This window comes from Cuculus canorus, chromosome Z, assembly GCF_017976375.1.
Source record: "Cuculus canorus isolate bCucCan1 chromosome Z, bCucCan1.pri, whole genome shotgun sequence".
Lineage (NCBI taxonomy): Eukaryota > Metazoa > Chordata > Aves > Cuculiformes > Cuculidae > Cuculus > Cuculus canorus.
Genome location: NC_071441.1, coordinates 35150445 through 35167706, shown reverse-complemented (window position 1 = coordinate 35167706; position 17262 = coordinate 35150445). Strand labels below are relative to the sequence as shown.

Here is a 17262-nt window from a genome sequence, read left to right as displayed (position 1 = left end):
TCTGAGGATTGTGGGACAGCAAAACTGTGTAGGAAAGGTAGGTTTTTAATACCTGCTAAAAAGTTGGTGTGAGAAGGGAAGCAATTTGTTACTGTAATAAAAAGGCAACAGAAAGATCAATGTTTGGAAGATAAGGAAGATACCAAGAAGGCTCAAGATCAGTCTTACTTAGAAGATAATAATGTGCAAGGCTAAAAGGTAGAGTAGGGTTTTCTTGAAACAAATTCTATTAGTTCACCACTCTAAAAACTTCAGATTGATTCAGAATTAGACTGTTTCCATATACTTTCCTTTCCTATCTCCAAGCCACAGTCTGTCCCAACGAGTCTTGGGGTACAGTACAGAGCTTGACCTGGGACAGGCCACAGTATCAACAGTGCAGTTCTGTATCAACAAACACATAGGTGTAGTTGGTACTGATCAGTGCAGTTATACATCTGAAACACATAGCAATGAACCGACAGAAAGGTATCTACATGTATACCATACTAGATGTGACCATTCCTTTGAACAGTCTGCAATCCACTACATTTCAAAGACTGTGGCACACTCCACCTGTATCATGCACATAAAATCTACCTACTGTTGTAGCAAGCAAAATCAGGCTCCTGTAGGGAGGACCTCACACTACACTGTACACTCAATCACGAGGTAGACCTGACAGCTAAAGCTCCAGATCTAGGCACAGCATTAAGGGTCTTTGGCACACAGGAGGTAAGTGTACTCTTCGGTACAGTACAAGAGAAGACATATCTGAGTTTCCTCTCCCACCTTTCCCTTACTTGACTGCCTGGATGCTCTAAAGCACACCTCCAGGCATACTTCAGTCAATTCGGTTTCAAGCCCAACTGATTCAACCTTGCAGCACAACCGCTGCCAACATTATTGACAATGTATTTATAGACAGACAAGTTTTTCACACTGAGCATTGCAAGTGAAGTTCAGGGGGGTTGAAGGAAGGTCTGCTCTGAAGCAGACGCTGAACTCTCCAATAAGAAGTGCTGTGCTGCTTGCTGTAAGTGTGTAACTTACATGTGAACTGAAAGGCTTAACTGCAGCGCCTGAGTTACCTCTAGAGCCAATGGAAAGAGGCTGACGCTGCCAGCAGGCATGATTTAGCACACTTAAATCTATCTGGGCACCTCCACATAGGAAGTGAATAAAATAAAATCTTGATCTGCGGAACTACTGATCTTGCCAACCTCCAACAAACAACCAGGATTCTTAATACTTTGCAGGATTTGACCCTAGTGAGCTACATGCTGCCAGACAAAATATTTTGCATGGAGATCATTAAAATAAAATCCCTACCTTAGAGATTTGGTTTTGGTTCAGCTTTCTGCATCCACCACTACAGGATATGTCCATGTGTTATAGAGATAACAAACACCACCTTCTTTTGCTTGAACCCTCAGGTTTAGCCCTTATGCCAAAATTTATATTGAAATGAGCTAATATTGAAAATAATTCTGAAAATACTGTAGCACCAGTCTGTTGTTATTTCAGTCACCTGCAGGCCAACAGGGAAGCCAAAAATTTTTCTTCTCTCATTCAGTAACTCTGTCAGACCACACTTTTAATCCAAGAACTTATTTTAAAGTAAACATAAGAAACCTATTTTAATAAGATGCATTACCAGTGCTTTTTTTCCTGCATGAATAACTCTCATTCCCATTTTCGTTTTCATAATTACAGAAAATGTGCTGGTTTTTAATGTCTGTTCCAGCAGAGCTGAAGATGTTGATTTCAGACTCATTCATACTTTGAAGTCTAATTCACACAGTTGATCCACAACATTAACTGGAGTGCAGGTCTCATCAATTTGATAGAAGTGTCTTTATAACAACAGATGGTAAATTGTTGACACTTAAAGCTTTAAATGGACTCTGCTACAAAACTACTTAAAATGCCTTCTTAAAAAGAAAACAACAAACAACGTAACCAAAAAAACAAAGAAAACAAAAAACCCACACACAAGTGTTCAGATACTTTAACCCAAAGAAATTGCTGACAGATTTGTTTTCAGCCCAGCAGAGTAAAGAGCTGACAACACATTTTTGCTGGATATGGTAACTTGGGTCTATTTTTAGGACTTTTTTTTTCTTTAAAGTACACAAAAATAGCAGTGGGCTTAAAAATCACCATCTGCTTCTAGCAATGAAATAATTCTCTAAACACCAGATAACAGGCATAAAAAGCCCATCTCCAACTCTTACATTTTCCACAGCAAGACTGAAAGTCTAAATTATGTATTTCTTGTAAGCATCGTTGATTTCATAAAACAATACTGCAGGGTCATAACAACCCTGTAAACGTCCACTATACCTATTTATCAGTTATCAGTTATCAGTATAACCATCTACATTTCAGTTGAGAATGACTGACTGGCAAGCGCTATTGCTTTTGCTTTTATAATTTAGAATAGCCTAAAGCTGCTGAGATTTAGGGCACAATATAGACTCTCACACTTTTCACTTTACACAGATTTAATTAAGGTGGGAAAGAATTCTGACTTGCAAAGAATGATTTTTTTTTTTAAATGCCCATTATAGCTATTCTGCAATTAGCATTTGCAAATGCATGTAAAGAAATTTGAGCTGGCTCATGTCCAGCTAGGTTGGATACCAGTAACAATGAATCACTATGTCAGTTCAAGATGGCCCAGAATCTGGATGCTTGCTCCTTGGCTGAAGCCTGTCACCAAAGTTTCTCAGTCCTCAGCTGTGTTTATGCCTCTGACAGCTAAAATGACTGACTTCAAAGAAAACCTGGCCCTGCAGATATCCCCCATGCTCCATCTATGCACAAATAGCCTTAGGAAACCAAGGGGTATTTTTACTATCAGTCAGTCCTCACTCTTGTATCTTCTGAACCCTTGCACAGCATACACTGTGATTGAAACAGGAGGAGGAAGAGGATCCATTAGTTCTCTAGAAATGGCTTGACTGAAGACAAAGGCTCAAGCTAGCATCTCCTTCCCACCACCCTCGTAGAGAGAAATGTGCGTAAGTTGGTCATCACACTTTCTCTTTGAGGGCTCTAGCCACAAAGAGCACATACCTGTGGCTAGATGGCACCTCCTGACTCTCAACATGTCACGTATGTCACAGGGTGGGGTATGTCACAAGTAGCAGGAGCAGAGATTCCACAGAAGGATGGGCAGAAGTGGCAAAGGCCAAAGAGGAGCAGAAAACAGGTTTCACTAGAAGAAGCACTCATGGGACTGTGTTCACTGGTTCTGTGGTTGTTCAGTAAAGAAGACATATTTTAAATTTTAGTAACTTCAGATTAAAACATTTCAAGGTTTTGAATCTTGGAACAGCAGTTATCTTTTTAATATAATTTTCAAGAAAGGCACTGAGGTTTATTTACCCCATGATACTCCATAAGGAAACAATGTCTTTTTCAGATTAATATCAGATCTTCTAAAGATAAAAAGTGAGATAAACCACATCAAGATGTTTCAAACAATACATACGATGACTTATAAACAACCCATTTTACAAAACAAAGCAGCTTTGGAAGTACTAGTGTTTAACATGTACCATTTCTAACAAATTTGTCTTCATGGTATTCAATCAAAATCAAACCTCACAACAGCAGCAGTTCAAAGAAAGGTGATGCCCATAAATCATTTATACTTGCTGGATCAAAATTTTCATGAAAATTAATTGCCTAACATTTAAAAGACTTGGGACCACTGCAGTAACAGTATTTAGGATAATTTTCACATTTTGACAAAAAGGGAGCAGAAAAATCATGGAGAAACATAACCATTTTGGTCTACCCTGTTCTGCAAGGACAGAACTTCTTCATAGCAATGTGCGAGAATCATCTACCTCTAGTCAACAACGATGAAATACTTACTTCATAAAGGAAATCTGTTCTTATTCTTTCTGAGTCAGTAGTCAATAACTAGCCCAAGAAAAGAAAAAAGAAAAGTAATTAAGGGAAGTAATGGTTTTGAAAACTCTAGTCTTCTCTGGACCTTTTTGAAGGGAATCCTCTTCACTGAAGAAACAGTTGCAGAAAAAAAGAAAGAATGGACTATGAATATCCAATACTCCTAGTGATCTCACTGGGAATTACACATTTATTTGGAAGGTATTAAAGAAGTAAGGTTACACACTAAAGGGCTGATCCAAATACCTTTACACAAACGGAAAAAAAAAAATGTTGCTGTCTTAAAAGGAAACTGAATTCAGGTTTTAGTTTCCAGTTAATGAGATATCAGTAAATGCAGAGAACTGCAGGGGAAGTGATCAAGGAAAGATGACATTTGGGGCTGGTTTAAATATTTTTTATATTAAATACTTATCTAGGCTGTGATTTCCTCAGGTTTATCAATGTAAGTCTCTCCATCCTACTGATTACATCTATCTGAAATGGCATGCAGACCAAATAAAAAAAGTTAGGTTGCAAATGACTTAATGTCATCCTTAATGAAGGAATGGAAATGGGGCATATCACAGATTCTATATGTGTAATTAGTGTTTAAGAGTGAGCAAAGAGAGCTATGTAACCTGCACATGATCCATTGGTTATTTCCGGCAATCTACTCATTCTTCACAATAATATTCAGTTATTGCTATCACTAAGGATATTGCCTGGTTTGAAACAAACACTTCATAGGCTCCTCCTTCTTTTGCAGTCTGGACATTTTTGTGATTTATTTGGTCCCACTAAGGCTGCTTTTGTGAGTGCACAGAATCAGGCCCCAGACGTGCCAAATCATCTCACAAAAAGGTCCTCCCAATACCGCTAAGCAATGCTTAGGTCAACTGGGCTCGTACTGTGCGCACATGTCCTAGCACCTGAAGTCAGCTCCAGGACAAGGGATTAACCTTCTGTGCTGCCAGGTTCTGAAAACTCTCAGCTTTTGCTGGACCCATAATGAGTTTAAGGCACTCAGCAACTGAGTCTGCACAACAGACTGTTTCTACAGCATATCACACATGACATTTTTGTTTCTTCTCTCAAGTAATAGATACACATAAGAGACTACAAATAATGCAAATTTCGAGACATGTGCAGATCCATTTTGATCTGCTAGTTGTATTTAAAATTAATAAATTCAGGCCATGTATAAACTATCCAGTCATATGCTGTAAAGGTTTAAACAGTGAAACCACAAGGGAAAATTAACATCTCTTTCCTTTTCATCTTAAAAGTGTCTGAAATTAATTGGTTGCTAAAGAAACCTGACATAATTGTAACAGAGTGTTTTGAAACCCTTAGTGGAGTTCATCTGAAACCTCAGCATAACAAGTGGCCTCTTATCTGCGTACTATTCCAGGAAGAAATGCATGGCATTTCATCATCACAGCTGAAAGACTAGCCGGCTCTGCACGTAGGCTAAGCGAGAATAAGAGCTGTCAGCTATAATGAGGGCACATTGGCAGCTAATGCTTAGTCAGAGGCTGTTTCCTTTAGCCTTTGCTACTGCTTGTAGGAGTTAGAACACAGGAAAAGGTAAAAATTATAAAGAACATATTGAAGGTCAACATTTGCCTTCTCTAGTTCTTCTTAATGAAGATTATTTCTGAAGAAATGGCACACATGCATTAACATGGTCACATCCTAAACTATCCTCTGAGGTCTTTGAGTAGCTTTATTTTAATGTGACTGTTTGTAAGAAGGACTACTTACATGAGAAAGAATCATAAAAAGCAGATGTCTTTTTTTTAATCTAACATTTAAAGGCAAACTACTAAGTGGAAGTTTAACATAGCTATTTCCTTGTGAAAACCGATTTTGAATTTCTAAACAGGCAAACTAACTTTCTCCTTAACGAAGCTCTTGAAACATAGATAACTAGTAGGAATTAACATGAGGTTTTTCCTCTTTTGTACATCCTTAGGATGATAACATCTGTCATGAACTGTCATAATGCTTTTTAACATATGAATCTGCAAAATTTGAACACAGAATAATCAATAAATAGAATATGAAACTGTTGTATGTAACAACGTTCAGACTGTAAGTTTGCAAGCTGCTTCATTCAGTAACACGTTTTGCTTTCTTACTCTGCCTGCAGAAAAATCTGGAATTATTTGGAATTTACTATAACGACACTATCTAAGCACACAACTGTATACACTATAGCAATGAACACACTAGACCGAGTCATTTTACACACATGCAATTGCTAGTCTAAATAAGGGCTAGATTTGACTTGTTCTGTTTCACTCACTGGCTGAACACCGAAAATAGCTGGCACAGATTTTCACAGGAAACTCAAACTTACACAAGCAGATGAAAACCACTGCGAATGAGATGCTGCTGTGTGCAAAAATTCACCTTGGGTAAAACTTTAAATGCTAAAAATAAATCTTGTTTTCAGATCTCACAAATAGGCTTTTCTGTTCAACTCCCAAGTTTCAAAGCAGTTATTAATCATGTTCTGTACACAGTACTAAGCAAGAAAGTGTTATTTCTGAAACACATTATTTTGAGGCTATATTTGAATCGTCCATATTTACGCGATGAGAGTTATGTCACAAAGTTAATCATTCCCAGGATGCTAGCATTCAGGGTAATGAAAAACTTCTTGTGCAAGCAGTCATTAATCAGTGAGTATAACATTGCATAATGCTTTCTGAAGCATGTGTTATGTGATCAGAGTACAAGGCTGCATAATACACCAAAGTGTTTATGCCATATGCTGACCTTTTCTAAAGCAGAAATGGAGCCATGTGATGCGCCGCTCCTGCCAACAGTTGCTTATTGCCAATAATTAAGTTTGATGATATGAAGAAACACAAACTTGTATTGCTTTAGAGTTCTAAAAGGAAGAAGCTTTGAAGTTTTTGGCACTGTTAAGCACAAAGATGGCCAACTTGGCTTGGATACACTACTGTTGTCCATTACAGGCACCACCCATCAAAACTGGAATCAAGCGCCCTGTTCAAGTGGTTACTGGCATTTGTGTAAAGGAAAATATGTGCATTGCTACAGGACTGCTGTATCATCCAGAAAAGCAGAAAGGTCACTGGAACAAAGCAGCCAAAAGCATGCTTGGTACTTCGTATCTCAGAACATTACAGTAACATTTGATGTTCTTGTGCAATAGTGCTAGTAATCAGCTATTACTTAATCTCCTACCAGTATTACACAGAAGTATACTTGCGAAATACTTCAGATAAATATGCTGTAATTATATGAAATATAAAAACATGTATAGGACAAAATGTTTTTGTAAGTCTAAACACACATACCTGTGGAGATGTGGTTTTAATAAGCTATTTTAACAATGGAAACAATGCTTTTAAAGCTTCTATGAAAAATCTTAAAACTATGCACTGGAAGCAGAGTGGACATATGAACACACATTCCATATTATGCACACATACACACCATGATCAAAAATTTGTCCTGTACGCAGCTACTTTGTGCTTCCCTGTTGGCAGAGTAAGGCTGCAGAGCTGGAATAACCAGTTTCATGCAACTGTTTTAGCACTAAACCATCCTGGTAGCATACCTACGTCCCTGCTGCTTCCACACCACCTCCTCTCCGACTTGCTAGGGTTTCCTTTGTCCTCACTGATGATTGCCTGACTGCTTTGGGGAGCTGGTACAGAAAGGGGCAGACAGGTTTGTTTAGTATTACCATCCGGTAACAGCAGCTCCTCTCCATCATGGGATCTACAATATCTCACCAGTGGCTAAAGTGATTTCTGATATCCCTTGCTTACTTTAAGGAAGTATTTTCATGCTTATCTAATAATCCTGAAGAGTAAAGCAGCCTAGAAGGGCAATCACAAATGCACACAACTAAGACCACATCTATGCAGGGACTTGGGTACCAAAGTCCAAAATTTAATTCTCAAAATTCCTGCTGAGATTTTGCTTTAAGAAGTCACAGTCCTGATGATACTGGACAATCTCAACTAAACAGTGCTGTATCTAAAGCTCTTCAGGATTTCTGAATTAAACTATCCACACCTACAGAGTCTAGCTCACTAGGCATCTTCTCACTTGGCAGACAGGACTCCACACAGTACAAAGTAAATGCTGGGTAGGAGAGGAAAACAAGCAGGACTTTTGTCCTTGCTACAGCAACTATTAAAAAAATTGCATGATACTTGCTGCATGAGGAACTGCAAGACAGGCCTGCCCTCTCTAAACTAGCAGGTGAATGATCATTATCTCTATATCTCAATAAATCAACTTGTAGATTAAGTAATTAAGGTAGAAAAGTCTTATTAGAAGTGACTGAGAGCATCCGCTGACCAGGTCACTGGTATAGAAGTGTTCAGTTCAGGTAAATTAAATGAAAGAAGAGCAGAAAATTAGTTGCTCTGGTGTTTCATGAGTCCTTCAACTACTGAGCAATTAGATAGATCTATTACATACAGGGGCTGCAGCATATACTCCTATTTTTTTTTTCAAAAAAGAGCTGATTTCAGCTAAGATTTGGGAAGAAGGGTAAGAATCCAAAATGTAGAAAGGAATTTTATTCCACATAAAGTGGAAAAAACCATTATGTCCATGTGTTCACAATTACAAACTCGTAACTTAGGCAGAGAGCCCTTTTCATTATGCCATTATTTTGCGGTTCTTACCTCCTTTCATAAGCTGTATGGATGCCCTAGGAATTATGTTCAGTTGCAATGATCTCTACAAGTCACTAGGATATACAACTTAGGTGCTGTAACCAATAAATACAGAAAGACCCACTTCATGGAGCTGCTCATCAAATTATCAGAAATGGCTGTGCTGAAGTGGACTATGACTTAAACATGCAGCCTTAAAATACCCTACAAACTGCCTCTCCTAACCATCCTTCCTAGACTCACTGCTTCTTAGAAGCACTCTCTCTGGCTCTTCTCCTCCTTTCACCCCTACTTGGAAGAGGAGGCTGGCCCAAAGATGACAACCACAGGGCAATATGAACCACAGATCAAACCCTAAGTGATCACTAGCTGGGGACACTAACATATATTTAGAAAAATAGTTCATCTAAAGACAACAGTCCCAGTAGTACAGACATTACATAAAAGAGGCAAACTTCTTCCACACAAGTGTACAGAACTATTATATAATCATAGAATCAGAATAGTTAGGGTTGGAAGGTCAGGTTAGAAGATCATCTAGTTCCAAACTCTCTGCCATGGGCAGGGACATCCCACTATTACTAACATGCATATGTAATGAAAACACAACCTATTCTAGCCTTAAAATTAAAATTTTAAACTTTCTCTTTCTAAGCTGCATGAAAGAGACATATTTTTTAAGAATGTGTACAACTGGCATCAGATTTTTTAACATGCTAGAAAGAATCGAGCCAAAGATGATATCATAAAGACCCTTATGCTTAAGGGAAAATGTTAAATCAATTAACAGTTGCTAGAATAAAGAAGAAACAATGTAATGTATAAGTGCCTTAAAAAAACCCCAAACTTTTCATGTTCTTCTGAAAGTGGTTATGTTACGCAACAAGAAAACTGCAACATATTCTCATCTCTTTAATCTTACGAAAACTTCATTAGCATATGCTTCAGAAATTATTATCAAAGAGCGGGAGTCACTAGCCAGAACTTTGATGAGTTTATAAACATATGTATACAGACTATGCCTTAGAGGGTTAATGCACTATTTTGAACACAAGTATTGCAATAGGATTTAGCTTTGACACAGAACGTTCACACCCCCTGTAATAAATTCTTTTAACATACTTTGTATTTCTTCCCATGTGAATGAGAGTCCTTGGAAGAATTATCTACTAGATAAAATTTTAAGATGAAATCTAAGTCTAGACTTATTTAAGTAGGGTGGAGACAGATCTTATAATTTATGACAGTTGTTGATTAATGAGCTGTTCATGATTGCTGTAGGCCTGTCCAAACTGCAGAAGCAAAAGACACTACAGAACTGGAAGGAATGTGCTAACTGGGTGCCACACCTTTATTGAAACTCCGAACTCACTTTAACTTCTGCTGTGTTTACTCTGCCCTTGAACTAGCACATGTGCACAACCAGATATACAGTAACATACACGCATCCCTTCACTACTTGACTGCTGCTTCTGTGGCAGAATTTCTGTGTTACAGAACTTCCACACTGTAAGTATGGACACTTGTAACAGTTATGGTTCATGCTGTGTGGGGTTTAAGCTTTCTGCAGGTAGTGTGCTCTTGCACAAGCAAATCCAAAACTTCCTGGAGCAGAATAATACTACCATACCCTGAGGGCGATTGGTCTCATCAGACAGTCTGAATGATTTTACTTATTACACACATACGCATATGCACATACATATACATACGCATACATACGACATGTCAGTAAACATACATACATATAATTATGCATAATGAATACATTGCATAAATATGGTACATTCTGTATAACTAAGGAAACCTCTGTTCGACTCTGTTCCAAGGTTGAAAATGAACATAATTTAAATCTATAATAAAAAGCATATCACCTTACCTAATCTATGGTGACCACACAATCATTTCTGATTGCATCTTTCAAAAACCTTTAAGGAAAATTTTAAAACTTTCCTAACTTTGCGTATAAAATATCAATGTTCTTTGAGTAAAACCAACCCATATAAATTCTTAGAAGTGTTCCCCGCACCCTGGTGTAAAGTGCCAAACTCAGGGAGAACAAAAACCACAAGGAAAAGAAGGCACAAAAGAAAAACCAGTCTTTGCAATCCCTCAAAATACACAAGAGGAATTTCATTACCTTTAGATGAACACATCTCTCCTTTTAGTCTATCTGTTCGCAATTATTCTCCCTTTTCTCATTTTTGGAGATAGTTGTCTTTCTAGAAGTGTGCAGAAAAAGAACATCTTAAAATAACCACTTCATCATCATCATTATCACACCTTGAATACAATGACTGAATCAGCTTCACTAGCCAATAAAGTCCTACAGCTTTGCAGCGCTGTCATTAGTTGCAAGACCAGGGCTGAAATCCCACAAATGTGACACAAAACCACATCTTGTTCAATGTACACCACAGAAAACACCAACGGTTTTCAAGTATATGTTTTTTAATTGTAAGTTCACTATCTAATCTTGGTAGAAACTTCTGGAGGGATTTGCTTGCATGGAAAAGCAACGAAACAAGAACTACACTGGTATTATAAACTAAGATGCTTCAGTTACTCTTTTCACTTTGCATCTATGACTGGGTTTTGGCACATGAAGTGAGACTAGTACCAAACTCTGTACTTTATTCCCTCTGTACTTTATTCTCCCAAACCCAGATTCCAAGTAGCATGACATTCTGCCCTCTCCTGTTTTGGAGAGACAGATGATTTTTTTGTTTTGTTCAACAGATTTGATTATGGTTAAACGAACCAAAGAGCAATGACTGAGGAAAATAACAGCTGCTGAAGATATATTCTGATGTTTACCATTTTGAATGCAGCTGGTTAAAAGCAGTTCTAGAAAAGCACTGATATGAGCCTTGGTATAGGGACTACAAGTAACTGCACACAGACTGACAGAATTTCTAGAATTTGGCACAAATGGCTCTGCAAATCTCATAAAAATGTTTCATAGAACTTGAATATCCTTCAAGTGCTCTTAACTGTATAATTACACAATCTCAGAATAAATAAAAAAATCATATTTTTTCATAGCAGGTGAGATACCCAAAAGCACTGCATTGAATTAAGCTATTCAGACAATTCTAAAAACTTTACCTAGAAATTCAGTAAAACTAGTAAGAATGTGAGTTACTTCAAGAATATTGAAAACAGAAATGCTTTCTAAATTAAAGACTAAAATGATATGTATTATATAAAGTCACACAATTTCTGCATGAAATGGAGAATTTCTAGGCAATGTAGTGACTTGAACTTACACCTTTAAGAAGTAATGAGCTGAAGGTAACGGACCTGCCTTTTCACTATCCTACTCTATGGAGAAGCGCAGGACTCACTCTCCACTTGAGTTCAGCACTAGTAGGAGAAAAAGCTGTTTATGCATAGGGACTATGAGATAATCTTTCAGGAATCCAGTGGGGATCAGGACTCGCTCACCTATGAGGAACTGCAGAGAAAAGCCTCACTTTGTCAGGAACAGAAACATCTGAGCCTAAGGACATGATGAAGGATTTGCTAGATCATAACTTTTGTAAGGAAAAGTCAACCTTTATAAAAGCATTTCTGTTACAAATCACCCACTCCTGGAAGCAGACTTCCAATACTACTACTAATCATGAGCCTTACAGCCATCACAACATGCCACTTAACAGAGACAGTAAGTTTGTAACACATCTTTTGCTGAAATAAGATCCCTTCAGAACTATTTGAACATCACTAGAAAGTACCTTTAAAAACTGTCCTACTGGTACTCATTTTGTAATAATATTCAAACTGCTGACTTCAAAGAAGGGACTCAAATTGCTACAATACGATAGTATCTTCTCCTGAGAAGAGGAATGGAGAGACCACTGTGACAGCAAAACTATTTTCTAAGATCAATACTAGTAGTTAAAGGCAAAAACTCACACAGTCTTATGCCACAGAATTTGATGTTACTAGATTTTTTTAAATAGACATTCACAGAAGCTACTTAATCAGCACTTGTTAGAAAAGTCAATAATCAGACTGTGCATCAAAGTTATGAAATAGAAACCCATCAGCACAGACTTAATATTTTCTCTCCTATTAACATAATTCCTACTCGGTAAAAACAAAAATGATATGTTAGCATTTCAAAAACACATGAAAATGACCCTCTAGGCTTTATATGACTATGAAAACAAGCACTGGTACTTTATTTGCAAATTACTGTGCATTAAATGATCAACTCAGCAAGTTTACCACTCAACAAAGTCTGTGCTCTACCAGTTACAATCAATTTACATGTAACAATATGTCTAAATATGAATTTAAATGAGTTGTTGTCACTTCATGGTGATCTGTTGCTTTATCATCATCGATATGGACAGTGATCACAGTTAATGTTGCAGAAAAGGCAGAGCATGCACAAGTTCTGTGAGCAAACAGTAACCAAACACGAAGAAATTTGTTTTCATATAAAAAGACAGTTTCTGATTGTTAAGCCATGTTTATTTTCCAGTCAAGTTAACAAAAATACATTCTAAGAGGTTATTTCCAGGCATTTGCTGTATATGCCACGTCCATAGCAAATATATAGTACGAATCACAACTGCTTTCTCACTTTGTAACCTACTAGATTTCTCTTTCAATGTACGAAAAGAACCCTGAGGCCGCCACAGAATAAAGAACAGTTCAATATGATCCCCATTGTATATAAATATACATTATTATGACCTGCAAAAGTAATATTCTGGACATTAAGAGAATTCTAGTTTCTTTAACAGTGAATGAGTTGCATCCCTGCATAACAATCTTTAATACAATCATCAAAAATTAAAAAAAAAATCAGGCAAGAGAAGCGAAGTTCCTTCACAGCAGCAGCGCTGATCGAATGATATGTTGAAAGAATGCAAGTCAAAGCCAGGTTTAACATACAAGAATGCATAATTAAAGGCTGGCCTCAAAAGTGTCTTTATTTAATACAATTTAATTAATATAATGGTAATGACATCATCACAAGGATGCCATTGTGTACCAAGGTTAATTTTATATTATTCAGAATAGTGTAAGTCAGATAAATAAAGCTTAACATTTTCCAAACAACAATCCTTCACATTTCCCTTAGCTTTATTAGTAATGTATATATTCAGGTAGAATACTCAAACATAATTTTTACTGATATACAGAATAATTTTAATGGATATTTGGTACAATTTCTTAGTTTTGGTGTTCAGTAGTCACTTCTTTTTGATAAAATTAAACAACAGGTTTATATTTAACATCACATATAGGTCTTCGCTACATAAGGAATTTACAGAGCTTCTTCAATGTGGAATGCTATGTTTCACACATATGAAATTTAAAAAACACTGCTTGAACCTGTGACCTTGCCAATACAGAGATCAACCTTCAGAAACTATTGTAAGTAATAGTTGACACACATTTCTATATGGGCCCAGAACAAGTATGGACAAATTCAAAATGTTGTAACAGCAGTATGATTAGCTTTTACTTTGGTGGTTGTGATATTCCAGGTGTGGATGCAAAGTGCACCTAATGGTCTTTATAGCAGTACTTTTATCCCACTGTATTTTAAAGGCATCAGCTTCTTTCATTCTCCCTTGTAGCAAGGAGGTCTCTTCTCCTTAAAAGCAAGAAGACCTTCAATTCTATCTTTTGTTGGAATAGTCTGCAATAAGCAGAGCACAAATTCATTATTGATTCTAAAAACAATACCAAGAAAAATATTTTCATACAAATCCTAGTTCTTCAATGCATATATAATACCACAAAAAAATGAAAACTGCAACGTCTAGTCAGATACAAGAAAGTACCAGACACTTCAAAGGCACAATATAAGGCTGAGAAACAATTTAGAAGAAGCAGGAGTATCTTTTCTTCAAACTTAAGAATGAGAGAAACTCTTTAGGGTTTGTTTTTGAGTTTTTGGTGGTGTTTTGCTGTTGTTGTTGTCTGGTTTTGTTTGGGATTTTTTCTGGTTTTGGCAGGGGGTGGGAGGTGGCATTGGACGGGCTGAGTAAGCATCTAAGGCTGATGGCTTGATTTCTATGATCAAAAAGTCCAAGAACATACAAAGTCAAATAATTCCCATGTTTGGCTGGCAAAGAGGTTGGTCTTGATTTTTTGTCGGCTAGCACAGATACCATTTGAGGCCCATGTTAGCTAAGTGCCCTTCATGTTATTCCACGTTAAACCAAAACAAAGCAAAAGTAAGGCAGCTCTTGTACTAGATGCATCACAGTGCGTGACTGGCTGGGTATGTGGCTGGTAATGCTTCACTACCTTCACCGTAACAGTATTAGCAGAGAGATGTTTTTTCCTTAAATTCCTTACAAAACCAGAGTAAATAGAAGGAACGTCTAAGAACAATGCCAAAATATTTGTCGAAGAAATCATAGAGCAATTTCTAGTTGAATTTCCACATGTTTCATAATAGGCACTAATAACGCCTGTTTTCTGGGGGGAGGTTGTGTAATTGTCGTTACATACCTGTGCATAACAAGCTTCTTCAATTGCTAAGCCTGTTACTAAGTCGACCTGAGGAAAAGAAGATGATGTTTTTTAAAAGCATATATTTGCATATTTATTACATATTATTTTCTGACAGCAAACTTAAACACTGTGTTTCTATATGGCACATACTAAAACACTTCTGGAAAGTTAGAGTTTCTGTAACAGCCTCCTTATTCGGCGATCCAATTAGTATATAACATGCTAGCAAAACAATGTACCTTCCTCACTACAAATAATCTAGACTAAAAAACATTAGCTACTTGCACATCTGTAATCATTTTATTTACCAAAGGGGAAAAGATTTAATATGCAGCACCATTATTTAAAAATTGTTCTGAAATAAGTTATCTTCAACCTATCGTGTAAGAACATGATCTCATCCCACAAAGTAAACACAAATTCAAGTTTAAAGGGATTAAAAATGAGGCCAACGACCATACTGTATCATCAACTATTTTTAATATTTTTTTTCTTTGTGAGGTGGTCTGAACAGCTGAAAAGGCTGAATTCCCCCCCTCATTAGTTTTACACCTGCCTTAAGGATCAGTTGCTGCAGAAATTGCCAGCTTTCCACGTGGCTGCTGTGGCCATGCACCACAAGCAATTTGTCACGGAGAGATAAGCTACAGGACAGACTACCAAAGGAAGCTGTGAAATCTCTGCCACGGAAGGACTGTAACCGCTGCTTAAATGAATATTTGGTTTGATTGGTTTTGATTCAGTAGGTCTTGTGCTGGGGTCTCAAGATTGAAGGACATGATCATTCACAGTCTTTCTAAGCCCACTGTCCCTGATTCTATCAACATCATGACTCTGGCCTCTCAGTCCACACTACACCTGGTTGGTAGATAATTTAGCTTGCAGCATTTTGAACCTTGAGTACCACTGAAATAAATCTTGAATTCATCATTAATTGCTGTAAAAATCTTTGCATAACAGCATCCGCATTTGATTCCAAGACCAAAAGTTACTGGTGGTATGCTTTGCTGAACTCAGTTATATCACCCCTTGCTTTTGAAAGTACCATTCTTAAATTCATCTTCTTGGATTCAATGTTGCACATGGTATGACACCCTTTCCCTGGTCCCAGGTTGAGCTATAAGGTGTCCTAGTGTAAAGCTTATGCATGTGCTTAACTTTAAATATGAATATTCTTGCTGAGCTCAGCAGATGATTCACAAGCCTAAAGTAAAACACATGTCCAGACGTGCTCAGGGTTGGATTTTAATAAGCTTTAAAGCTAGGTCAATAGTGTTCAAGAAGGAGTGGCAATAAGAATAAAATGTGAAATAAGACTCCAGATACAATTTTAACACTAACCTCTATTTAAACTGTTAAAAATAAATAACATGCCTCTTGGCCTGTAACTTTATTAGTTACTAAACACTGAGAGCATTGACAGACTTCACGGAGTAAGACTTTAAGGGGTTTTTCCACCTGGCATTTGAAAAACAACTTGTTCATAGTAGTTTATGTCTATTTTCTAGTATTAATTATTAGCAGAGCACATTACTCTTGGATACAGATAAGGTTACTAAGCCACATTACAGAAATCAGCATCAAGTCTGGTATTCTAAGGAGTCTGAGACATAAAAAAAACCGCAATTCATCTTTTTAAAAGTTTTGACCAAATAGACTTTGAAGGTGCACACACTAAGAAACTAAAAACAGTTCAAGAAAAAAAATCCCCACAACAGATGTGCTGCCAGCCTGACTTCTGCTTACTTCTATGGGAAATAAAGAACCTTACCTCCATTCCCTGATTGATAGCCAGTTTTGCAACTCTCATTGCTACTGGTCCCTAAAATTAAAGAAGAAGCTTCTTTACACATCATAAATATCTACAAAATTATGCACTGAAGAGTCTGCACATCAACACTTTGTGTGTGTGTGTGTATATATATATATATACACATATTTATATGACCTCCCATACAAGGACAGCCTGAGACAGTTGAGTTTGTTCAGACTGGAGAAGAGGAGGCTCCAAGAAGGGCTTATAGCCACCTTTCAGTACCTGAAATACAAGAAAGCTGGAGAGGGATCTTTTACAAAGGCTTGTAGTGATAGGACAAGGGGGAATGGCTATAAATGGGTGAGCGCAAGATTTAGATTAGGAACAAATTCTTTAGGAGCAAATTCTTCACAACGAGGGTGGTGAGGCACAGGAACAGGTTGCCCAGGGAAGTTGTGGATGTCC

General features: G+C 37.2%; 1 protein-coding gene across 3 annotated transcripts in view; it reads right to left on the bottom strand.

The window, feature by feature from the left end:
* Positions 1-17262, bottom strand: part of AUH (AU RNA binding methylglutaconyl-CoA hydratase) — a 147135-nt gene that overhangs the window by 29865 nt on the left and 100008 nt on the right. The window contains exons 8-10 of one of the 3 annotated variants that reach the window (XR_008447995.1): positions 16813-16863; positions 15039-15086; positions 10696-10777 (exon numbers count right to left, since the gene is read on the bottom strand). Coding sequence is in view for 2 of the 3 variants with exons in the window: in XM_054055491.1 (XP_053911466.1) it covers positions 14140-14217; positions 15039-15086; positions 16813-16863 (177 nt within the window). In the remaining variant the exon portion in view is untranslated. Of the gene's footprint in view, positions 1-10695; positions 10778-12776; positions 14218-15038; positions 15087-16812; positions 16864-17262 lie in introns of those variants that run through there. The other 2 variants (XM_054055491.1, XM_054055490.1) reach the window with 2 other exon arrangements.